General features: G+C 42.9%; 1 protein-coding gene across 3 annotated transcripts; it reads left to right on the top strand.

Annotated features, from left to right (window-relative positions):
* The first annotated feature begins 1,575 nt into the window (after positions 1-1,575).
* sec14l7 (SEC14-like lipid binding 7) lies at positions 1,576-26,170 on the top strand. Of its 3 annotated transcripts, XM_036976956.1 has the most exons (13): positions 1,576-1,735; positions 1,923-1,998; positions 8,777-8,820; positions 9,469-9,531; positions 12,987-13,175; positions 16,254-16,349; positions 18,707-18,767; positions 19,126-19,209; positions 19,661-19,830; positions 21,107-21,249; positions 21,842-22,014; positions 25,865-25,978; positions 26,060-26,170. In XM_036976956.1, exons 1-13 carry the CDS (start codon positions 1,682-1,684, stop codon positions 26,074-26,076), a joined length of 1,284 nt encoding a protein of 427 aa, XP_036832851.1. In that variant the 5' UTR covers positions 1,576-1,681; the 3' UTR covers positions 26,077-26,170. The 3 variants fall into 3 exon arrangements, with proteins under 3 accessions (XP_036832851.1, XP_036832852.1, XP_036832850.1); XM_036976957.1 differs by having other exon boundaries at positions 19,661-19,767; positions 25,865-26,170; XM_036976955.1 differs by having other exon boundaries at positions 25,865-26,170.
* The last annotated feature ends 794 nt before the right edge of the window (positions 26,171-26,964 follow it).

Below are 26,964 nucleotides of genomic sequence, written 5' to 3'. Positions count from 1 at the left end.
ACTTTGTTGTGGATGTGGAACAATCATGGATTGTACGAGTGGTCAAGATGTCCATCAACAAGGAGAAGAAAGTAAGGTTTGGACCTAAAGATGGTGCCTGGACTCTGAGGTGTGTGGAGGGTAAAGTAAGAGTTTATGATGGGACTTTTGTTTCTCTCCTCCGCACTGACAAAGATAATGAGTTGAGGGTTGGGGTAGTTCGAATCCCTGAGCTGACAAGGTACAAATCTGTCGTTCGGCCATCATTGAAAATAAGAATTTGTTCTTAACTGACTTGCCTAGTTAAATAAAGGTAAAATAAAATACATTTGTAGATTATGAGGAGAACGTCGAGAGGTTCAGAGTGGAGAACGTAAAGAGGTTCAGAGGGGAGAACGTCAAGAGGTTCAGAGGGGAGAACGTCAAGAGGTTCAGAGGGGAGAACGTCAAGAGGTTCAGAGTGGAGAACATCAAGAGGTTCAGAGTGGAGAATGTCAAGAGGTTCAGAGTGGAGAACGTCAAGAGGTTCAGAGTGGAGAACATCAAGAGGTTCAGAGTGGAGAACATCAAGAGGTTCAGAGTGGAGAATGTCAAGAGGTTCAGAGTGGAGAACGTCAAGAGGTTCAGAGTGGAGAACGTCAAGAGGTTCAGAGTGGAGAACGTCAAGAGGTTCAGAGTGGAGAACATCAAGAGGTTCAGAGTGGAGAACGTCAAGAGGTTCAGAGTGGAGAACATCAAGGGGTTCATAGACCTAGAAGTGACTCAATATGATAGATGATAACAATGTTATCAACCTAGTGTTTCCACCAATCCAACCAGATCAGATCACTTTAAGAAAGAGAGAGGAAAGAAGAATTCAAAGTAGTTCAAACAGGACCCAGGTGTGAATCAATCCCTGTCTGACTGGAAGGGAAAGATGGAAACCAGCAGTACCTAGAGGGGCATATTTAAGTATCCCTGGTCTAATGCATTGGCCAATGATATGATCATTATTGATTGTATTGGTGGTCACAGAGCTCTGCTGTGAATCTCTGAAATCTTATTTCTGTTAGTAATTGACATTTGGTCAATTGTTAGGGTGCTTTGCCTTTTGAAGTGGTTGTCCAGGCCCTTCTATGTATCCACTTCATCTGTTCCTTTGTTAACCTTTTATACCTGTTTTGTAAAGGACCGTTGTAATGCAAGGGCACATTTCTGCCAAAGCAGACTATAAAGTATCTTCAAAGCCCCTAACTAGACCATCATATCTTTACAGTAAGCTATGTGCTAAAATGCATGGGAATGATGTTAGATGTGCTAAATTTCCCTGTAAAATATGCCAAATATGCGTATATTATATCATAATAAAATATAATTGTATTCATTGCATTCTTTGATTGTTGGAGAGTTATTACTATTCTATATCACTAACGTTACTGTACTGTTTTCGGGGTTTATCTGGGATGGAGTTGTTCCTAGAAGCTGAGCTGAGGTCAATTTAGCATTTCCCCAGTGTAGTTAAAGGTGAGGATTTGGGAAGGATAGGCTGGTCCTGGTTCAGTGTGCCTCGGCGTCATGCGTGACCGCATGACTACCTGGAGGAAGGGGAGGGGAATGGCATGGGAGGTGTGTGTGTGACAGTGAAGACCACTTGATTCCACCGGAGGTCATTCACAGAAAGTGATTTACTGGAGCGCCTGCGCGGCAAATCGTAACAGAGAGAATGAGCAGACGAGTGGGCGACCTCAGCCCGAAGCAGGTGGACATTTTAGCCGAGGTAATTACACTTTCCACTATAACATTTTATGTTCTTTGTAGCCTATATTCTAGCCTCTGTTTATTCAAGTTACTGTCTAAAATGTTTTTATCATATAGCCTATTCAGTGTATTCCTTAATTCCCCCCCCCCCCAACAATTGTTTATTTAGTTCGTTGTGTCAGTATTGTGTTGTCTCGTGCTGCTAGTTTCGGGAGCGGCTTGAGGACGTTCTACCAGACCTTCCCGCGCAGCATGATCACTACCTGCTCCGCTGGCTCCGAGGTAAAATCAACGACTTCTTTGTTCCCATAGCAACATGAGATAGTCGTACCCTGCATTTCTGCAGGTTATGTTTATATGTATTTGTTTTACCCGCAACATGAATTTCATATATTACAATATGATGGCAGGATGGTCATGTGTAAATCTCCTTTTTCTGAGATCAAATTAAAATAGGGTAGGACTATCTAAAGTGCTTTTCAACATCTCTATTCCTACTTAAGCAGGCCCATGTTCCTCGTGAATAGAAAGAGGATGAAACATTTGTGCTGATGCAGTGGTCTATGTCTGAGTAAAAGTAGACCTAAAGGCTTCATTATCTCACTGATGTAGTGGACATGGGCTTAGCCAACAGCACATGCTCTCAGTTTCTCTGACCCCTAGAGAGTGAACCCTACAGTGAAACTTGTTGTCCAAGAATATGAGAACAGGTTATGTTGTGACAACCACATAGGACAAATGTAGAGTAATAACTTTCCACTCTCTGACCCCATAGGGAGCTAAATCACACAGGTAGCCTAGGCATTTGAGGCATTTTGACAACCCTGTATTCAAATTATATTTGACTCCTATTCATGGTGGTGACATTTTTTGTAAATTTACAGTATTTTGTACGTATGTTACCTGTTGCAGAGAGACACTAGTTTTCCTATCAGATTGGGTGTAAGGTGTTGAGGTATTGTTAACCCACACTCAGCAATGGAACTGTTACAATCGCCCAAAAATGTACATATTGCCACTTTAACAAATACTTAGAATGCAAGTTTTGGAGCATGTCTTTAAGGAAGACAGGGAGATTTGTTTAACAATATATATTTTTTTCATTTTAAAATGTTCACAAGCATCCCCCACAAAAAAACATTAAGATAATGCCCCTTCTACACTCCCCTGTGTCTCCAGCATCAGCTGATATCCTACAAAAAGTGTTCATTATTTGAAGTAATGTTGTTGTAAGATTGCAAACAGACTTGGCAGTTTTACTGTTATGGAGTCCAACTTTAGAGAGAGTTTTTTGTATACCTTTTAGCAAGTAGTTCTGAAAGTAGTGTTCACTTTTACACTACGTCTTATACGTGCAGATATGTGCACCACATCATTGTTCGCTCTCTCGCTCTGCTGTGTGTACATGATGTGCATCTTGCTTGCTGTCACTCATATGGCGAGGGGTTTAAGCTCATTGGTTGAACTCAAATTGCTAGGGGGCTGGCCCACGTAGTGGATGTAGGGAAATGGCACAACACAGCTTCCAGAATGACAGACGCTTTCTTGTAGATAATTGAGGCAAAACCGTAATTCTGCTCATATATTATGTACAGTGGGGCAAAAAAGTATTTAGTCAGCCACCAATTGTGCAAGTTCTCCCACTTAAAAAGATGAGAGAGGCCTGTCATTTTCATCATAGGTACACTTCAACTATGACAGACAAAATTATAATTTTTTTCTCCAGAAAATCACATTGTAGGATTTTTAATGAATTTATTTGCAAATTATGGTGGAAAATAAGTATTTGGTCAATAACAAAAGTTTATCTCAATACTTTGTTATATACCCTTTGTTGGCAATGACAGAGGTCAAACGTTTTCTGTAAGTCTTCACAAGGTTTTCACACACTGTTGCTGGTATTTTGGCCCATTCCTCCATGCAGATCTCCTCTAGAGCAGTGCTGTTTTGGGGCTGTTGCTGGGCAACACAGACTTTCAACTCCCTCCAAAGATTTTCTATGGGGTTGAGATCTGGAGACTGGCTAGGCCACTCCAGGACCTTGAAATGCTTCTTACGAAGCCACTCCTTCGTTGCCCGGGCAGTGTGTTTGCGATCATTGTCATGCTGAAAGACCCAGCCACGTTTCATCTTCAATGCCCTTGCTGATGGAAGGAGGTTTTCACTCAAAATCTCACGATACATGGCCCCATTCATTCGTTCCTTTACACTGATCAGTCGTCCTGGTCCCTTTGCAGAAAAACAGCCCCAAAGCATGATGTTTCCACCTCCATGCTTCACAGTAGGTATGGTGTTCTTTGGATGCAACTCAGCATTCTTTGTCCTCCAAACACGACGAGTTTAGGTTTATGTCCCCCTGTGTGGTTCTGGGATTTTTGCTCACCGTTCTTGTGATCATTTTGACCCCACGGGGTGAGATCTTGCGTGGAGCCCCAGATCGAGGGAGATTATCAGTGGTCTTGTATGTCTTCCATTTCCTAATAATTGCTCCCACAGTTGATTTCTTCAAACCAAGCTGCTTACCTATTGCAGATTCAGTCTTCCCAGCCTGGTGCAGGTCTACAATTTTGTTTCTGGTGTCCTTTGACTGCTCATTGGTCTTGGCCATAGTGTAGTTTGGAGTGTGACTGTTTGAGGTTGTGGACAGGTGTCTTTTATACTGATAACAAGTTCAAACAGGTGCCATTAATACAGGTAACGAGTGGAGGACAGAGGAGCCTCTTAAAGAAGAAGTTATAGGTCTGTAAGAGCCAGAAATCTTGCTTGTTTGTAGGTGACCAAATACTTATTTTCCACCATAATTTGCAAATAAATTCATTAAAAATCCTACAATGTGATTTTCTGGAGAAAAAAAAATCAATCAAATCAAATTACAGGCCTCTTTCATCTTTTTAAGTGGGAGAACTTGCACAATTGGTGGCTGACTAAATACTTTTTTGCCCCACTGTATTTATGAACTACACATCCAGTCCAAAGTGGGAGATTTAGTAGTAGTCAAAGTTCTGGAGCATGTCTTCAAGGAAGTAATTTATTTTTCAACAATATTATGCCCCTTCTACCCCCAACCCCCCCATACACACATACACAAAATTACAGGCTACATGAGAGTACATAATACAGATCCCTTCAAACAGCCCCCCCCCCCCCCCCCCCCCCCCCACTCCCTCAGCCGGTATTAGCCTCAATGCTGTAAAAAAGAGCGAAACAGTGCCCTCTATAACAAATACTAGCAAATACATTTGTGAACATAAATATAAAGAAACACACACACAGAGAAAATGAAAGGGGAGGTGAGGTGAAGAGAGAGAGAACCACCTGTGTGATACAAGATGCACCACTACATAATCAGAAACATGGATTGTTCCAAAACTTGTGTATAGGTAGCTGAAGACTGAAGTAAGATTTGGGGACTGCATCCATGTCTGTGTATCTAGAGACGGGTCTCTAGCGTTTCTGGCTGCCAGTGTGGCTTCTGCTCTGGTGACATCTGACATTCGGTCACTTTGTTTCTGATAAGGTTTTGGAAGTAAACATCAGCTTATGGGGCACCTCGCTGGCCTGACCAATAGGGATGAACTGTGCGCCCTCTCCTCCTCCTGCCCTATGCCCACAAGAGCATATTTACTCAGCCAGTAGACTGGGTTTGGACAAACAAAGTAGGCTAAATATAAGATGACTTCCCTAACCTGATCTTTATAAAAGCTGGTGTACATTTACATAATTTAGCAGAGTGACTTACAGGAGCAATTAGGGTTAAGTATCTTGCTCAAAGGCACATCAACAGATTTCACCTAGTCGGCTCAGGAATTCAAACTAGCGACCTTTCAGTTACTGGCCCAACGCTCTTAACCACTAGGCTACCTATATTCCAGAACAGTGGTCACCAACCGGTCGATCGCGATCGACTTGTCGATTTCCAAGGCATTTCAATTCGATCGCCAAACATTTCAGTAAAAAAACCAACGATAAAGCCTTGTTCCTATTTTTTGTATTAGTCTCAGGCAGCGTACTGCTGGCAAAACGTTTAAAGCCATGACAAGAGAGAGACTGTCAACGCATCCACCAAAGATCTGATGTTTTTATGAGTGAGTTCATGTTTAAGTTCTTACTCGGCACTGTCAACACTTTATATTCAACACTTTTATAAACTATAAAATGCGCGTTCTTCCTATTTCCACTCAGCGCTTCAACAAGCAGTGCAGCAGTAATGAATGAGTAGGAAAGTGGATCTATAGGCCTGTGTTGTTGTTATTATTAGTGGCTTGGGTCTTTTTAAATATCAAAGAATATTTCACTTTCTCTGTAACAACATGAATTTGTGCACGAGGCAGCAATAATGCGGTGCGACTCGAGTTTCCCTATCAGCTGGAAGACAGTGTCCCTTTTTGGTCAGTGTCAGTGGAGGAAAGGGAGAGCGGAGGGATGTTGAGAGACAGACCTTCAGTCTGCTGTCTCTGCTGAGACTGACCATCAGCTGGAAGACAGTGTCCCTTTTTGGTCAGTGTCAGCGGAGGAATGTTGAGAGACGGACCTTCAGTCTGCTGTCTCTGTTGAGACTGACCATCAAATGCAGCCACCATCAGCCCAGTAAAATAAAAAGTAAATCATTTAAATGTATGTTCACTCAGCTGTGCCTCACAAGTAATACAACAATGAATCTATTACCGGTGTGATCATATAGCCTACCTCAAATGTTGAAATATAATTTTAAAAAATATACCGAACAACAATGCATTGGCAGGTAAATTCAAGCAAAGCCCGTATGCGGTGATAATGTAATGAGCCTATAGCTTACTGCACAAACCTCATTGCTACAGTACTGTTTTTAATTGGTTAATGTTACATAGGCTTTCATAATAAAAATTAGAGCGGTAGATCTCGGCATGCATTTTGATTAAGAAAGTGATCTTGACTCAGAAAAGGTTGGCGACCACTGTTCTAGAAAATCACGTTTTGAGCAGCAAACAGTTAACTGTTCTGTCTATGACTGTACTTCATTGTCCAGCTTCTGTGCCACATTGTGAATGTGTGTGATTATTTTATTTTCTGTGGTTGGACAAAGGCTCTGATCAATTCAATAGAGCACTCAATTTCCTATTAGTCTCTTAGGGAAGTGTATTGACCTGTTGATGGAGGTAGGTGGACAGGTAGGGGAATAGGTCCAGTATCTTTAGCCCATAGACAACCAGGCAGGCAACTGGACACCTATCCTGTAATAGTCATTAGACAACACAGGGACCAGATTACTGCAACTTGGATGATGGTAGTGTACTCACTGTCTGTACACACAGGCGTGTGAGAACAATGTCATTAGACACACATAGCAGTGTTGTAGTAGCTACTAGGTGCCATGCATTGGGGTTTGGGCTTTTATAACGTAGAAGATTAAAACTCATTCTGCAAATAATGTTTCATCATTCACTACAGGCAAGGTATGCCATTAAATATTAGCTATTAAATCATGTGTGTGTGCACATTTGTGTCCACATGAGTTGACTCTTCCACGTAGTGGGCATTACTTCAAGGCAGATGGAATAGACCAATATTTGCGTTATCCCTCATTCTGTGTTTTAGCCTTAAAAATAACGTTTATCCAGCTTATTCAACTGTGTCAGATTCGCTGTCTCACTGTCATTGGATGGTGTTACTATGTACCCTGTACACTATTTGCACTTAATTATATGAATAGCATCGGCCAACCTAAATTCAAGGCCATGACAGTTCTATGGTCCATACTGTATGCTTAAGGAATATTTGCATAACCAAATTTCCATAGGTGAGTTTTTTCACTCAAGCATAATAATAATTTATTATGTCTCCCTTTCGCGAAATATGTCTTGCATTTCAATCTCAACAGCACAACATGAACATCACCAGGTATAGTGGCGCAGCGGATCTAAGGCACTGTATCTCAGGGCTAGAGGTGTCACAACAGACACCCTGGTTCAAATCCATGCTGTATAACAACCGGTCGTGATTGGGAGTCCCATAGGGCGGTGCACAATTGGCCCAGCATCGTCCGGGATTGGCTGGTGTAGGCCATCATTGTAAATAACAATTTGTTCTAAACTGACTTAAATAAAGGTTAAAAAAAGGTTCCCACCAAAATTACATCAACATCACACAAAAAAGAGATGACAATGCTTTGTAATGTTTCGCTAACAAGAAATTAGTATTAGTAAGAAGGTATTGTATTCGCCTATATTGCTCAATTTCATTTCATTTTTGTGAGTCTTAACCAAAATATCAGATGGGACAAAATGTTCAGCTGCCACTTTAAGGGCGGGAGGTGACCCTGGTAACGTGGCCACTCGAGCCCTTTCTCTTGACCGAGGTAAAGACAGTCTCAGGTTGGATATTCAACAGATATTCACGCTTTCAAGCCTCAATAGCTTTCAAACCACTTGAGCCACAGACTCCAAATAAGTGTCATCAAATTGGAAAAATTGTGCACAACATTGCACAGGTCTGATTTTCACGATATGGACTTTAATTAGCTTTGAAAAGCTAATAAACATGTGGAAATGTGAGCAGCATTTTGTATTCCAAGTTGAATTAGTTAGGGAGCACTTTTTTGTAAACCTTTTTTACATTCAAATTTCAATAGCTCCTTGGTTCAGAATGTACACTCAGTGGGCCTACACATTGCACAACCTTTAATTTGTCAAATTTCATCTCACACAATTTTACATGAATTTTTCAAATGTTCAAATTTCAGTAGCTCCTTGCTCATGTGACCTACTGACTTCAAACAAGGTTCAGAATGTACACTCAGTTTTTTCAGCTACATATCACGTGTTCAGACTTAACTTTTGACTTTTTATTCGCAAATGCAAATGTAATGCACTGTAGAGCCCTGCAAATTGACCACCCGCCTACGTGTCTGGTCAAAAAGACGTTCTTACCTGCCAATACATAAATCTACCTGCATTTGGCAGGTGTTAATGTTATGCCTGGTAATGAGAGTACATGCTTGGATGGCCATAATGATTGTCTATGTTACATCTTGTTTTGCCTTATTCTGTATCATGACAAGAGTGTTGTTTTTCTTCTTTTCCAGCCCGAAGCTTCAATGTTCAGAAAGCAGAGGCGATGCTTAGAAAGGTGAGACCCTGTTTCAAGTGTTTGTTGATCTAACACGGTCCTCCTGTACTCTCTGATATCTAAACACTGGCTACTTTCCTCAGGTTGACTTGTAATTATTGACTGGACATAATAATGTCTACATATCCAATTTACCATGTGCATGTTAATATACACTGTGTATCCATGATGCATTACCCTGTAATTAAAGAGTAACATGTGTTGTATTGATAAGAGAGACTAGAATGTAATAATAAAGATGGTGACATAACAAGGTGACTGTCTGGTGTCTGTAAGTTCTTCATGGGGATTGTTTAATGGAAACAATCTAGTTCTATGGATTTTTTTTTCTTCTACATCAGCGGATTATAATATGGAACCCTGCAAGCTGCATCTTCAAGCTACTTATTACACACACACACAGGAGATAATAAAGTATCAGTATAAGCCTCCTGATCCCTTCCCAGAGTGCACTGCTTCCAAAATGCTCCATTATATGTGTGTTCCCTTTTGTTCAAAGTTCAAAGCCTTGAGGTTGTGTTTATCCAGAACTCCACATAATCCCACATTAAAAACGCACACTTGAATCTTTTCAAAGCCAACTTTTATTCAACATAACTGTCACTGCTAAAAGACTGTCCTGAACAAGAGTTTCTATCTCCTCTGTAGCATCTGGAGTTCAGGAAACACATGAAAGCAGACAGCATCATCGCTGACTGGAGGCCTCCTGAGGTGCCCGCCTGCCTTCCTGCCTGCCTGCCTGCCTGCCTGCCTGTCTGCCTGTCTGCCTGCCTGTGTGTGTGCCTGCCTTTCTGTTTGTCTGCCTGCCTGTGTGTGTGCCTGTCTGTCTACCTGTCTGTCTGCCTGTCTGCCTGCCTTTGTGTGTGCCTGTGTGTGTGCCTGCCTGCCTGCCTGCCTTTGTGTTTGTCTGTCTGGTGAAAAAGTACAGCTCCGTCTGTGAGAGAGTACAGTTACACCATTAGGACTAGCAGGGTTATTACACAGTGTAATAACACCTCACAGATGTTAATACAAACTACCATCTTACACAACGCACATTATGATCATTTGTGTGGCTTTCCTCCTTTCTAGCATGGTCAGATAGAGATTGGTATGATCACAGAATTAAATAGAACAACTATAATATATCTGGGTTGTAAAATCCTCTTGATTCTCAAGCTGTATGAGTTCTACTAATTCTTATCGAGCTGTATGAGTTCTACTAATTCTTATCGAGCTGTATGAGTTCTACTAATTCTTATCGAGCTGTATGTTGGTCCCATGTTTCATGAGCTGAATTAAAAGTTCCCAGACATTTTCTTATACGCACAAAAAGCTTATTTCTCTAAAATGTTGTGCACAATTTTGTTTACATTCCTGTTAATGAGCATTTCTCATTTGCCAAGATAATTCATCCATCTAACAGGTGTGGCATATCAAGAAGCTGATTAAACAGCATGATAATTACACAGGTCCAGCTTGTGCTGGGGACAACAAAAAGCCACTCTAAAATGCACAGTTTTGTCACACAACACAATGCCACAGATGTCTCAAGTTTTGAGGGAGCATGCAATTGGCATGCTGACTGCAGGAGTCTCCACCAGAGCTGTTGCCAGATAATTGAATGTTCATTTCTCAACCATAAACCGCCTATAACGTTGTTTTAGAGAATTTGGCAGTACATCCAACTGGCCTGACAACCACAGATCACGTGTATGGCGTTGTGTGGGCGAGCTGTTTGCTGATGTCAACATTGTGAACCGAGTGCCCCATGCTGGCGGTGGGGTTATGGTATGGGCAGGCATAAGCTACGGCCAGTGAACACATTTGCTTTCATCGATGGCAATTTGAATGCACAGAGATACCGTGACGAGATCCTGAGGCCCATTGTCGTACCATTCATCCGCCGCCTTCACCTCATGTTTCAGCATGATGATGCATGGCCCCATTCACAAAAAAAAAATCTTGTCAACACTCCCGGCCTCGATAATCTGGGTGTGAATTAGTAAAATATCATGATCTGATGATCCCATATATCCAGTGAAAACATCCTAAAACACAGCTTTCTGTTCCAGGCTAGTTGGCTAGGCTAGTTGATACATTGTTGCAAATTTGTTAGGACAGCTTCGGGCCAGACCCTGTGAAAATTTGATACAATGCTGAATTTCACTAGCAATAGCTCAAGTTAAGACATATAGAATGGGAGGCAGACAGGTGAAGAGAGCTGAATGTGATTCAAAGGATATTTTCTTCTGATTTTAGTTGTCCGGTTTAGGTCTATTTATTTTACTTAGTTGATGAAGGACATTATAGGACTACTGCTGCATTGATCTATAGGCTATCCCTGAGTTCCATGCTCATTTCTTTAGCCGCCAATGTATCAATATGTCCATATGGCAGAGGCTAGTGCTCTCGCCATAGATTCATTTTACTTAAGAGTGTTATGATTAACCAAAATGAATGAAACTCCATGAAAATGTGCATGCAGTTGAAGTCAGAAGTTTACAAACACTTAGGTTGGAGTCATTAAAACTTGTTTTTCAACCACTCCACAAATTTCTTGTAAACAAACTATAGTCTTTGCAAGTCGGTTAGAACATCTACTTTGTGCATGACACAAGTCATTTTTCCAATTGTTTACAGATATTATTTCACTTATAATTCACTGTATCACAATTCCAGTGGGCCAGAAGTTTACTTACACTAAGTTGACTGTGCCTTTAAACAGCTTGGAAAATTCCAGAAAATTATGTAATGGCTTTAGAAGCTTCTGATAGGCTAATTGACATCATTTGAGTCAATTGGAGGTGTACCTGTGGATGTATTTCAAGGCCTACCTTCAAACTCAGTGCCTCTTTGCTTGACATCATGGTAAATCAAAAGAAATCAGCCAAGACCTCAGAAAACAAATGTGTAGACTGGTTCATCCTTGGGAGCAATTTCCAAATGCCTGAAGGTACCACGTTCATCTGTACAAACAATAGTACGCAAGTATAAACACCATGGGACCACGCAGCCGTCATACCGCTCAGGAAGGAGATGCGTTCTGTCTCCTAGAGATGAACGTACTTTGGTGCGAAAGTGCAAATCAATCCCAGAACAACAGCAAAGGACCTTGTGAAGATGCTGGAGGAAACAGGTACAAAAGTATCTATATCCACAGTAAAACGAGTCCTATATCGACATAACCTGAAAGGCCGCTCAGCAAGGAAGAAGCCACTGCTCTAAACCGCCCGCCATAAAAAAGCCAGACTACGGTTTGCAACTGCACATGGGGATAAAGATTGTGTTTTTTTTGGAGAAATGTCCTCTGGTCTGATGAAACAAAATGGCCATAATGACCATCGTTATGTTTGGAAGAAAAAGGGGAGGCTTGCAAGCTGCAGCATCATGTTGTGGGGGTGCTTTGCTGCAGGAGGGACTGGTGCACTTCACAAAATAGATGGGATCATGAGGCAGGAAAATTATGTGGATATATTGAAGCAACATCTCAAGACACCAGTCAGGAAGTTAAAGCTTGGTCGCAAATGGGTCTTCCAAATGGACAATGACCCCAAGCATGCTTCCAAAGTTGTGGTAAAATGGCTTAAGGACAACAAAGTCAAGGTATTGGAGTGGCCATCACAAAGCCCTCACCTCAATCCTATAGAACATTTGTGGGTAGAAATTAAAAGACGTGTGCGAGCAAGGAGGCCTACAAACCTGACTCAGTTACACCAGCTCTGTCAGGAGGAATGGGACAAAATTCACCCGACTTATTGTGGGAAGCTTGTGGAAGGCTACCCGAAATGTTTGACCCAAGTTAAACTATTTAAAGGCAATGCTACCAAATACTGACCCACTGGGAATGTGATGAAAGAAATAACAGCTGAAATAAATCATTCTCTCTACTATTGTTCTGACATTTCACATTCTTAAAATGTGAAACTGACCTAAGACAGGGAATTTTTACCAAGATTAAATGTCAGAAAATTGTGAACAACGGAGTTTAAATGTATTTGGCTAAGGTGTATATAAACTTCAACTCTATGTACATATTCATAACTGGCATGCAGATCGGTAGAAAAGGTAGGATAAATTGTAAGCTTCCCCAAACTTAAAAAAAATGGGCCTGCCTATGGTAATCAAAGGCCTGTCCAACTGATTCGTACTGGCGCCGGGTCTGACTGTATGATGTGGTTCCCCAGGTGATCGAACGGTATGTGTCCGGGGGGATGTGTGGGTACGACCTCGAGGGAAGTCCCATCTGGTATGATGTCATTGGGCCCCTGGACCCCAAAGGTCTGCTGCTGTCCTGCACCAAACAGGACTTCATGAGGACCAAGATCAGAGACACAGAGATGCTCCGCAGAGAGTGTCAGAAACAGACAGAGAAGGTACACTTTGAACTACCATGCTTTTATATGTATGACAATATGAACACAAACGGTGCCTTCAGAAAGCATTCACACTCCTGGACTTTTTCCACATTTATTTGTTTTACAGCCTGAATATAAAATAGATTACATTTAGATTTTTTTGTCACGGGCCTACACACAATACCCCACAATGTCAAAGTGGAATTACGTATTTTGTTTTTCATTTTGACAAATTAATTACAAATGAAAAGCTAAAATGTCTTGGATCAAAAAGTATTCAACCCTTTTTTTATGGCAAGCCTATATACAATCAGGAGTAAAAATGTGCTTAACAAGTCACATAATAAGTTGCATGGACTCACTTTGTGTGCAGTAATACTGTTTAACATGATTTCTGAATGACTACCTCATCTCTACACCCCACACATACAGTTCATCTGTAAGATCCTTCAGACAAACAGTGAATTTTAAATACCAATTCAACCACAAAGACAAGGGAGGTTTTCCAGTGCCTCGCAAAGAAGGGCACCTATTTGTAGTTGGGTACAAATAAAAAGTAGACATTGAATATTCCATTGAGCTATTAATTGCACTTTGGATGGTGTATCAATACACCCAATCACTACAAAGAAACAGGTGTCCTTCCTGGCTCAGTTGCTTGAGAGGAAAGAAACTGCTCAGGGATTTCGGCCATTGAGATCAGTGGTGACTTTAAAACAGTTTAATGGCTATGATAGGAGAAAACTGACGATGGATCAACAACATTGTAGTTACTCGACAATTCTAACCAAATTGACAGATTGAAAAGAAAGAAACATATACAGAATAAAAATATTCCAAAACATGCTTCCTGTTTGCAACTAGGCACTAAAGTACTGCAAAGAATGTGGCAAAGCAATGAACGTTTGGTCCTGAATACAAAGCATTATATTTGGGGCGACTCGAACACAATACATCACTGAGTACTACTCTTCATATTTTCAAGCATAGTGGTGGCTGCATCATGTTATGATTATGCTTGTCATCGGCAAGGACAAGGGAGTATTTAGGTTAAAAAGAAACTGAATAGAGCTAAGCACAGGCAGAATCTTAGAGAAAAACCTGGTTCAGTCTGCTTTCCAACAGACACTGGGAGACAAATTCACCTTTCAGCAGGACAATAACCTAAAATACAATGGGGACACCTGCCTGTCGAACATCTCATTACAAAATCATGGGTATTAATACGGAGTTGGTGTCATGTACTGTCATGTTGTGTCTTGTCTCTGTCCTTTCCCTTCACCCTGTCTCCCTCTGCTGGTCGTTGTTAGGTTACCTTTTCTCCCCCGCTTTCCCCCAGCTGTTCCTTGTCTCCTCTGACTACCCATTCACCCCGTTTCCCACCTGTTCCCTTTTTCCCTCTGATTAGGTCCCTATATCTCTCTCTGTTTCTGTTCCTGTCCTTGTCGGATTCTTGTTTGTTGTGTTTCATGCCTGAGCCAGACTATCGTCATGTTTGCTGTAACCTTGTCCTGTCGGAATCTGCCGGTCTATCTGAGCCTACCTATGTTTGGTTATTAAAGAAGCTCTGTTTAAGTTAGTTCGCTTTTGGGTCCTCATTCACTCACCATAACAGTTGGTCCCACCTTTGCTGCAATAGGCTTTCCACTAGATGTTGGAACGTTGCTGAGGGGACTTGCTTCCATTCAGCCACAAGAGCATTAGTGAGGTTGGGCACTGGTGTTGGGCGATTAGGGCTGGCTCGCAGTCGGTGTTCCAATTCATCCCAAAGGTGTTTGATGGGATTGAGGTCAGGGCACTTTGTAGGCTAGTCAAGTTCTTCCACACAGATCTCGCAAACCATTTCTGTATGGACCTCGCTTTGTGCACAGGGGCATTGTCATGCTGAAACAGGAAAGGGCCTTATCGAAACTGTTGCCACAAAGTTGGAAGCACAGAATCGTCTAAAATGTAATTGTATCCTGTAGGGTTAAGATTTCCATTCACTTCAACTAACGGGCTGCTAGCTTTACACCACTCCAGCCGACACTTGGCATTGCGCATGATGATCTTAGGCTTGTGTGTGGCTGCTTTCCCATGGAAACCCATTTCAGCTCCTAACGAACAGTTCTTGTGCTGACACTGCTTCCAGAGGCAGTTTGGAACTCTGTAGTGAGTGTTGTAACTGAGGACAGATGATTTTTATGCACCTAGCGCTTCAGCACTCGGCAGTCCAGTTCTGTGAGCTTGTGTGGCCTATCACTTCGCGGCTGAGTCGTTGTTGCTCCTAGACGTTTCCACTTCACAATAACAGCACTTACAGTTGACCATGGCAGCTCTAGCAGGGCAGAAATTTGACAAACTGACTTGTTGGAAAGGTGGCATCCTATGATGATGCCACATTGATTAGGCCATTCTACTGCAAATGTTTGTTTATGGAGATAGCATGGCTGTGTGCTCAGTTTTATATACCTGTAAGCAACAGATGTGGCTGAAATTGCCAAATTTCCTCATTCGAAGCGATGTCCACATACTTTTGGCCTTGTAGTGTATGTAGATGAGATTCTTTCAATACGTTTTCAAACATTTCTAAAAACATGTTTTCACTTTGTCATTATGGTGTATTGTGTGTAGATGAGGGAGAAAATATATATATTTAATCGATTTTGAATGTATCACACAAAATGTGGAATATGTATTACAGTATGACAGGCCTTTATTCTAATCTCAGAGTGCCAGAAGCAGACAGAGAAGCTTTGACTGAGTATGATTTATTACATATATATTCAATAAGATAAGGCTTTATTTATTAGAGTGCCAGAGACAGTACAGACAGACATTCATTAAAGAGATTTTTGCAACACCAAGAGTTGTGGGTTTGATTCCCGCTAGGGCCACCCGTGCATAAAATGTATGCACCCATGACTGTAAGACACTTTGGATAAAAGTGTCTGCTAAATGGTGTATAATATTGTTATTATTATTATTATTATATAGAAGAACGAGAGGTTTGACTTAAAACGCTCTTAAAATATCCCCCACCCCTTTTTCACTCTCTCTCGCTCTCTCTCTCCCCTCCCCATCCCTCCACACCTCCTCTCCTTCTCCCTCTCTCAGTTGGGCGTTAATGTGGAGACGATAACCCTGATCTATGACTGTGAGGGACTGGGCCTGAAGCACCTGTGGAAGCCTGCTTTAGAGGCCTATGGAGAGGTGAGCCCACTGAATTAAATAGATTAGAACATAATATATACACATAATGGTTCTAAATAGTACCAGATATGGGTTCTTTGGCTTGTAACCATAGCAGCACCCTTTTTGGTGCTATATACAACCCTTTTTTGAAGGTTTAATAAAGAACCATGCCCATCATGTTCTAAATGGAACCTGTATGGTGTTATAAAGAACCCTTTCCCAAGGTTCTATAAAGAATCATTAAAAAAGGTTCTATATAGCACCAAAAACGGATTCTGCTATGGTTACAACCCTTTTGGGGTTATATAGAACCCTGTTTTATGGTTCTTTATGGAAACGTTATGTAGTAGGGTTCTAAACTCAGCAAAAAAAGAAACATCCTCTCACTGTCAACTGCATTTATTTAAAGCAAACTTAACACGTGTAAATATTTGTTTGAACATAACAAGATTCAACAACTGAGACATAAACTGAACAAGTTCCACAGACATGTGACTAACAGAAATTGAATAATGTGTCCCTGAACAAAGGGTGGGGGTCAAAATCAAAAGTAACAGTCAGTATCTGGTGTGGCCACCAGCTGCACTAAGTACTGCAGTGCATCTCCTCCTCAAGGACTGCACCAGATTTTCCAGCTCTTGCTGTGAGATGATACCCCGCTCTTCCACCAAGGCACCTGCAAGTTCCCAGACATTTCTGGGGGGGAAATAGTCCTAGCCCTTACCCTCCGAACCAACAGGTCCCAGACGTACTCAATGGGATTTAGATCCAGGCTCTTCGCTGGCCATGGCAGAACACTGACATTCCTGTCTTGCAGGAAATCACACACAGAACAAGCAGTATGGCTGGTGGCATTGTCATGCTGGAGGGTCATGTCAGGATGAGCCTGCAGGAAGGATACCACATGAGGGAGGAGGATGTCTTCCCTGTAACACACAGCATTGAGATTGCCTGCAATGACAGCAAGCTCAATCCGATGATGCTGTGACACACCGTCCCAGACCATGACGGACCCTCCACCTCCAAATCGATGTAACGCTCATTCCATCGACGATAAACGCAAATCCGACCATCACCCCTGGTGAGACAGTGAAGAGCCCCTTTTGACAGTCCTGTCTGGTCCAGCGACGGTGGGTTTGTGCCCATAGGCGACGTTGTTGCCAGTGTTGTCTGGTGAGGACCTGCCGTACAACAGGTCTACAAGCCCTCAATCCAGCTTCTCTCAGCCTATTGCAGACAGTCTGAGCACTGATGGAGGGATTGTGTGTTCCTGGTGTAACTCGGGCAGTTGTTGTTGCCATCCTGTACCTGTCCCGCAGGTGTGATGTTCGGATGTACCGATCCTGTGCAGGTGTTGTTACACGTGGTCTGCCACTGTGAGGACGATCAGTTGTCCGTCCTGTCTCCCTGTAGTGCCGTCTTAGGCATCTCACTGTATGGACATTGCAATTTATTGCCCTGGCCACATCTGCAGTCCTCATGCCTCCTTGCAGCATGCCTAAGGCACGTTCACGCAGATGAGCAGGGACCCTGGGCATCTTTCATTTGGTGTTTTTCAGAGTCAGTAGAAAGTCCTCTTTAGTGTCCTAAGTTTTCATAACTGTGACCTTAATTGCCTACCATCTGTAAGCTGTTAGTGTCTTGACTACTGTCCCACAGGTGCATGTTCATTAATTGTTTATGGTTCATTGAACACGCATGGGAAACAGTGTTTAAACCCTTTACAATGAAGATGTGGGAAGTTATTTGGATTTTTATGAATTATATAGGGACGTTTCTTTTTTTGCTGAGTTTATAAAAAACCTTTCTCAATCTGAAAGGTTCTTTGTAGATCCTGTAGAAGAACCATACAGGTTTTTATTCTGGTCAGTCATATTATATTATATATATTCTAATGAGCCACCTCGCAAAAGAACCAAAGCAAAGAACCCTTTTGTGAACTTTAAAGAACCATTGAAGAACAGAATTTAAAGGGTTATTTGAGTAATTATGGCTCCACATAGAACCATCACCCTTCCTAAAGATCCCTTGGGGAACCCTCATCTTTTAGTGTTTATGCATCTCTATGGGTGAGACCACCATGAATAGACATGTCTGAAAAACAAAGTGTCTGTCTGGCTGGCTGTTGTCTGTCTGGCTGGCTGTTGTCTGTGTGGCTGGCTGTTGTCTGTCTGGCTGGCTGTTGTCTGGCTGGCTGTTGTCTGTCTGTCTGGCTGGCTGTTGTCTGTGTGGCTGGCTGTTGTCTGTCTGGCTGGCTGTTGTCTGTCTGGCTGGCTGTTGTCTGTCTTGCTGGCTGTCTGTCTGTGTGGCCATTGTATGGCTGGCTGTTGTCTGTCTGTTGGCTGGCTGGCTGTCCCTCGCTAATACTGTTGCAGATTCTTACCATGTTTGAGGAGAACTATCCTGAAGGACTCAAGAGGGTGTTTCTCATCAAGAGTGAGTCATCTAGATTCTGCATGTGTGTGTGTGTGTGTGTGTGTGTGTGTGTGTGTGTGTGTGTGTGTGTGTGTGTGTGTGTGTGTGTGTGTGTGTGTGTGTGTGTGTGTGTGTGTGTGTGTGTGTGTGTGTGTGTGTGTGTGTGTGTGTGTGTGTGTGGTATCTATGTCTTACGATCTATGTCTTACAATATCTATGTCAATAAAATGTCACGGGAGGTTGGTGGCACCTTAATTGGGGAGGACAGGCTTGTGGTAATGGCTGGAGCAGAATTCTTTTGAGCCGTCCTCCCCTCAGCAGCCTCCTGTGTTGTGCGTGCGTCCGGGTGTGTATTTATAGTGCCTCTCTCTCCCTGCAGCTCCTAAGCTATTCCCGATGGCCTACAACCTGGTCAAACACTTCCTGAGTGAAGAGACACGTCACAAGATCATCATTCTGGGATGTGAGTACTGTGTTCCTATATATACTACACGCTAGGGAGCAGGTACAGTATATGTGAGGTATTTTTCTTATCAATATGGACTATTGGAATATGGTTTCTGTAAATGAGAAAATATCACCTAATATTGCTCTTTGATATGGTATGTGTCTGTCTAGTCCACGGCTATACTACCCTGTTCCTGGAGAGCTACCGTCCTGTAGATTTTTACTCCAACCCTAATCTAATTGGTTGATAGGCTGAATCAGGTTAGTTACAACAGGTAGTAACAACAGTTGGAGCAAAAACCTACACGAGGGTAGCTGTCCAGGAACAGGGTTGGAGAGCCCTGGTCTGTATCGTTTTGAGATGTCACTTCTCGCCATCAGGTGGTGGTGGGCCAAGTGTACAGCTGTAACAAACATTTAAACCTCCCCTGTCTTTCTCTCTCTTTTCCCCCTCTCTCCGTCTCTAGCTAACTGGCAGGAGGTGTTACTTAAGCACATTGACCCGGAGCAACTCCCGGTGGCGTACGGAGGAACCCTTACTGACCCTGATGGTGACCCTCGCTGTCGAACCATGGTGAGAAAGAGGGAGGGAGGGAGCGAGGACTTCCACAAAGCTGTGAACGATCTGAGAGACAAGGCAAGAAGGGACTTCTACGCCATCAAAAGGAATATCAAATTTGACATCCAATTAAGATTTGGCTAAAAATAATTGAATCAGTTAAAGAACCCATTGCCCTTTATGGTTGTGAGGTCTGGGGTCCGCTCACCAACCAAGAATTCACAAAATGGGACAAACACCAAATTGAGACTGCATGCATTATTTTGATAATAAAATATCCTCCTTGTACAACGTAAAACACCAAATGCAGAGCAGAACTATGCTGATACCAGAAAATTGCTTTTAAATTCTACAACCACCTAAAAGAAAGCGATTCCCAAACCTTCCATAACAAAGCCATCACCTACAGAGATATGAACCTGGAGAATAGTCCCCTAAGCAAGCTGGTCCTGGGGCTCTGTTCACAAAGAGTCCCCACAGAGCCCCTGGACAGCAACACAATTAGACCCAACCAAATCATGAGAAAACAAAAAGATAATTACTTGACACATTGGAAAGAATTTACCAAAAAACAGAGCAAACTAGAATGCTATTTGGCCCTAAACAGAGAGTACACCGTGGCAGAATACCTGTCCACTGTGACTGACCCAGAATTAAGGAAAGCAATAAGTGTTTTTTGTTGTTGTTTTATTTAACCCTTATTTTACCAGGTAAGTTGACTGAGAACACATTCTCATTTACAGCAACAACCTGGGGAATAGTTACAGGGGAGAGGAAGGGGATGAATGAGCCAATTGGAAGCTGGGGATGATTAGGTGACCTTGATGGTCAGATTGGGAATTTAGCCAGGACACCGGGTTAACACCCCTACTCTTACGATAAGTGCCATGGGATCTTTAGTGACCACAGACTCTTGCTATAGCCTTGCTATTGAGAGAAGCCGCCATAGGCAGACCTGGCTCTCAAGAGAAGACAGGCTATGTGCACACTGCCCACAAGATGAGGTGGAAACTGAGCTGCACTTCCTAACCTCCTGCCAAATGTATGCACATATTAGAGACACATATTTGCCTCAGATTACACAGACCCACAAAGAATTCGAAAAACAAATCCAATTTTGATAAACTCCCATATCTATTGGGTGAAATACTTTAGTTTGCCATCACAGCAGCAAGATTTGTGACCTGTTGCCACAAGAAAAGGGCAGCCAGTGAAGAACAAACACCATTGTAAATACAACCCATATTAATGTTGATCTATTCTCCCTTTACACATTGTTAGAGAGAGAGAGAGAGAGAGAGATGTTTGTGTGTGTGTGTTTGTGCATGAATTGATGTGTGTGCTGTGGTGGTAGATAAACTACGGCGGTACGGTGCCCAGGTCGTACTATGTTCAGGACAATATGGTCAAGGTCCAGTACGACAACAGTGTGACCATCAGCCGAGGCTCCGCCTTCACACTGGAGTATGACATCACCACCCCCAGCAGCATCCTCAGGTAACCAACCTTTAACTCTGACAACTGACCTCTAACCCTTACCTTACCTCCCGAACCTGGCTGTAATCTTTGACCTTAAAGCTGAAATCCGCATAAGGTGAAACAGTGTTACTGTTCGCCTTTGTTGTTTTTGTTGCTGAAACAAACAAAAAATCTGCAGTACTTACTGTGTTCTATCTCTCATGCAATGATGCCTGAGGGAAAACAACGGTGTTTGTTGTTTGTAGTAACTCCTTTGTTGTTGTAATATCCCAAACGGAACGTGGCAGTTTCACCATTAAGGATTCCAGCTTTAAGTCTGACCAAACACACTAGAGTTAAACCCTGACCCCAAACTGACATGGGTGTCTTCCATATTGATTTCTCCTACCCAGTGGTGATTTCAGATCAGTGCAGATGAAGGAGAGGAAGCCACTTTACACTATTGAGATGCAGCCCTGGTAAAGATGTCACGTGGAGTAACACCTCCCCTCCTCTCTTCTCGTCCATCTTCCTTCCTCCTTCCCTCTATCTCCCCACATCCCTCCATTCCTCTCTCCCTCTCCTCCTCCCCCTTCTCCCTTCATCGCCTCCTCCACCCTCTCCTCTCTAGGTGGCAGTTTGCCAGTGATGGGGCAGACATAGGCTTTGGGGTGTTCATGCGGACCCAGGAGGGGGGTGGGGCTCAGAAGGTGGGGGACATGCTGCAGGTGGTGCCTAGTGAACGCTACAACTCACACATGGTCCCAGAGGACCGCTCACTCACCTGCCCCGAGCCTGGAACTTGTGAGTACACACCAATGGAGGCTGCTGAGCGGAGGACGGCTCATAGTAATGGCTGCAACAGAGCGAATGGAATGGTATCAAACTATGTGTTTGATGTATTTGATACTATCCTACTCATTCCGCTCCAGCCATTACCACGAGTCCATCCTCCCCAATTAAGGTGCCACCAACCTTCTGTGGTATACACACACACACACACACACACATTGGTAGAGACACACACAGATACACACACACACACACATAGATGAACACATACAAACAAAGATGTTCAGACCACTTCTCTTTTTCTACATTTTGTTACGTTACAGCCTTATACTAAAATGGATTAAATAAATAAAAATCCTCATCAATCTGCACACAATACCACATACTGACAAAGCAAAAACGAGTTTTTAGACATTTTCGCTCATTTATAAAAATAAAAAACATAAATACCTCATTTAAATAAGTATTCAGACCCTTTGCTATTAGGCTTGAAATTGAGCTCAGGTGCATCCTGTTTCCATTGATCATCCTTGAGAGTCCACCTGTGATCATCCTTGAGAGTCCACCTGTGATCATCCTTGAGAGTCCACCTGTGATCATCCTTGAGAGTCCACCTGTGATCATCCTTGAGAGTCCACCTGTGATCATCCTTGAGAGTCCACCTGTGATCATCCTTGAGAGTCCACCTGTGGTAAAATCCATTGATTGGACATGATTTGTAAAAGCACACACCTCTCTATATAAGGTCCCACAGTTGACAGTTGCATGTCAGCAAAAACCAAGCCATGAGGTCGAAGGAATTGTCCGTTGAGCTCTGAGACAGGATTGTGTCGAGGCACAGATCTGGGGAAGGGTACCAAAAAAGATCATCAGTATTGAAGGTCCCCAAGAACACAGTGGCCTCCATCATTCTTAAATGGAAGAAGTTTAGAGCCACCAAGACCACCATTCCTAGAGCTGTCCGCACGGCCAAACTGAGCAATCGGGGAAGAATGGCCTTGGTCAGGTAGGTGACCAAGAACCCGATTTTCACTCTGACTCCAGCGTTCCTCTGTGGAGATGGGAGAACCTTCCAGAAGGAATTCATCTCTGCCGCACTCCACCAATCAGGCCTTTATGGTAGAGTGGCCAGACGGAAGCCACTCCTCAGTAAAAGGCACATGACAAGCCCGCTTAGAGTTTGCCAAAAGGCACCTAAAGAACTTTCGGACTATGAGAAACAAGATTCTCTGGTCTGATGAAACCAAGATTGAATTCCAAGTGCCACATCTGGAGGAAACAAGGCACTGCTCATCACCTGGCCAATACCATCCCTATGGTGAAGCATAGTGGGGCTGAATCATGCTGAGGGGATGTTTTTCAGTGATAGGGACTGGGAGACTAGTCAGGATCGAGGCAAAGATGAATGGAGCAAAGAACAGAGAGATCCTTGAAGACCTGCTTCAGAGCTCTCAGGACCTCAGACTGGGGCGAAGGTTCACCTTCCAACAGGACAACGACCAAAAGCACACAGTCAAGACAACGCAGGAGTGGCTTCGGGACAAGTCTCTGAATGTCCTTGCGTGGCCCAGCCAGAGCCCGGACTTGAACCCGATCAAACATCTCTGGAGAGACCTGTTTTTTGCATTGTCATTATGGGGTGTAGATTGATGAGGGGGAAAACTATTTAATACATTTTAGAATAAGGCTGTAATGCAACAAAATGTGGAAAAAGTGAAGGGGTCTGAATACTTTCCTGAATACACTGTATACACATGCACATACAAATAGACACTCACACTAACAGATACAGCTATACAGATACACACATACAGCCAGACAGATACACACATACAGCCAGACAGATACACACATACAGCCAGACAGATACACACATACAGCCAGACAGATACACACATACAGCCAGACAGATACACACATACAGCCAGACAGATACACACATACAGCCAGACAGATACACACCTACAGCTATACAGATACACACATACAGCCAGACAGATACACACATACAGCCAGACAGATACACACATACAGCCAGACAGATACACACATACAGCCAGACAGATACACACATACAGCCAGACAGATACACACATACAGCCAGACAGATACACACATACAGCCAGACAGATACACACCTACAGCTATACAGATACACACATACAGCCAGACAGATACACACATACAGCCAGACAGATACACACATACAGCTATACAGATACACACATACAGCCAGACAGATACACACATACAGCCAGACAGATACACACATACAGCCAGACAGATACACACATACAGCCAGACAGATACACACATACAGCCAGACAGATACACACCTACAGCTATACAGATACACACATACAGCCAGACAGATACACACATACAGCCAGACAGATACACACATACAGCTATACAGATACACACATACAGCCAGACAGATACACACATACAGCCAGACAGATACACACATACAGCCAGACAGATACACACCTACAGCTATACAGATACACACATACAGCCAGACAGATACACACATACAGCCAGACAGATACACACATACAGCTATACAGATACACACATACAGCCAGACAGATACACACATACAGCCAGACAGATACACACATACAGCCAGACAGATACACACCTACAGCTATACAGATACACACATACAGCCAGACAGATACACACATACAGCCAGACAGATACACACATACAGCCAGACAGATACACACATACAGCCAGACAGATACACACCTACAGCTATACAGATACACACATACAGCTATACAGATACACACATACAGCCAGACAGATACACACATACAGCCAGACAGATACACACCTACAGCCAGACAGATACACACATACAGCCAGACAGATACACACATACAGCCAGACAGATACACACCTACAGCCAGACAGATACACACATACAGCCAGACAGATACACACCTACAGCCAGACAGATACACACATACAGCCAGACAGATACACACATACAGCCAGACAGATACACACCTACAGCCAGACAGATACACACATACAGCCAGACAGATACACACATACAGCTATACAGATACACACATACAGCCAGACAGATACACACATACAGCCAGACAGATACACACATACAGCCAGACAGATACACACCTACAGCCAGACAGATACACACATACAGCCAGACAGATACACACATACAGCTATACAGATACACACATACAGCCAGACAGATACACACATACAGCCAGACAGATACACACCTACAGCCAGACAGATACACACCTACAGCCAGACAGATACACACATACAGCCAGACAGATACACCCATACAGCCAGACAGATACACACATACAGCCAGACAGATACACACATACAGCCAGACAGATACACACATACAGCCAGACATATACACACATACAACCAGACATATACACACATACAACCAGACATATACACACATACAACCAGACATATCCACACATACAACCAGACATATCCACACATACAACCAGACATATACACACATACAACCAGACATATCCACACATACAACCAGACATATACACACATACAACCAGACATATACACACATACAACCAGACATATACACACATACAACCAGACAAATCCACACATACAACCAGACATATCCACACATACAACCAGACATATCCACACATACAACCAGACATATACACACATACAACCAGACATATCCACACATACAACCAGACATATACACATATAAAACCAGACATATACACACATACAGCCAGACATATACACACATACAGCCAGACATATACACACATACAGCCAGACAGATACATAGTAGTAATTCTGTATTGTGTCCTGTGTGTAGACGTGCTGCGTTTTGACAACACCTACAGCGTGCTGCAGTCGAAGAAGATCAGCTACACTGTCAATGTTCTACTGCCAGACGGACAGACACAGAGCCCTAGGAGTATCAGAGGGGGTGGACGGCTGGAGTAACACACACACGCACAACACGCACGTACTAACAGACAGGCACAGAGCCCTAGGAGTATCAGAGGGGGTGGACGGCTGGAGTAACACACACACGCACAACACGCACGTACTAACAGACAGACACAGAGCCCTAGGAGTATCAGAGGGGATGGAAGGCTGGAGTAACACACACACAACACACACACACACGTACTAACAGACAGACACAGAGCCCTAGGAGTATCAGAGGGGGTGGACGGCTGGAGTAACACACACACACCACACACACACGTACTGACAGACAGACACAGAGCCCTAGGAGTGTCAGAGGGGATGGAAAGCTGGAGTAACACACACACACAACACACACACACGTACTGACAGACAGACACAGAGCCCCAGGAGAGAGGGGCCAGACATCTGGCATCACACAAACACACGAATATGAGATCTGGGGGAGTGAAGAAAGCAACATAGAGTATACAGTGCAGTTTAAACACCACTGTTCTCAGTTATGAGCATTAGCTATTACGACAGAACATTTTCCAATGCTTTTCTAGAAAAAAGGATCTGTACAAGCATTTTGTACAAGAGTCATGTTAGGTTTGAGTTACGACTATACGTCTTTTTTTTATAGTATTGTGTGAACGGAATAGCGACAGTTTTCAGCACAGAAAAGACACTTTGTTATTTAGGCTACATTAGTTCAATGTAAAAAGACAAACGGTGCATGTGGAAGGAATGAAGGAATGATTATGAAGTGGAGCAATGAATATAGTTTAGTGTTTTCACTAACGATGCCTCTCATTAACAGTTTCATTAACAATTGTATTAATTGACAGCTGATAGATAGGCTACATATATAGGTTGTTTTACTATTATAGCAACCCTAAAGAGATGATTCTTACACAATGTTCAGATGCACTCATTGTCAATAGATCAGTCATTCTAGAAAGGCTATCTCTCATAATCGTAAAATCTTTATTTTCAAAA

The sequence above is a fragment of the Oncorhynchus mykiss genome, chromosome 5 (assembly GCF_013265735.2).
Source record: "Oncorhynchus mykiss isolate Arlee chromosome 5, USDA_OmykA_1.1, whole genome shotgun sequence".
Classification (NCBI taxonomy): Eukaryota; Metazoa; Chordata; class Actinopteri; order Salmoniformes; family Salmonidae; genus Oncorhynchus; species Oncorhynchus mykiss.
This window is presented reverse-complemented; position numbering and strand designations above follow the sequence as displayed.

What these genes read in the sequence shown, in the direction of transcription:
- sec14l7 (XM_036976956.1), top strand. Translation starts at nt 1,682, where the DNA reads ATGAGCAGACGAGTGGGCGACCTCAGCCCGAAGCAGGTGGACATTTTA. An exon ending in GTCAGAAACAGACAGAGAAG is followed by an intron (nt 13,176 to 16,253) that starts GTACACTTTGAA and finishes TCCCTCTCTCAG; the next exon opens with TTGGGCGTTAATGTGGAGAC. An exon ending in CAAGATCATCATTCTGGGAT is followed by an intron (nt 19,210 to 19,660) that starts GTGAGTACTGTG and finishes CTCCGTCTCTAG; the next exon opens with CTAACTGGCAGGAGGTGTTA.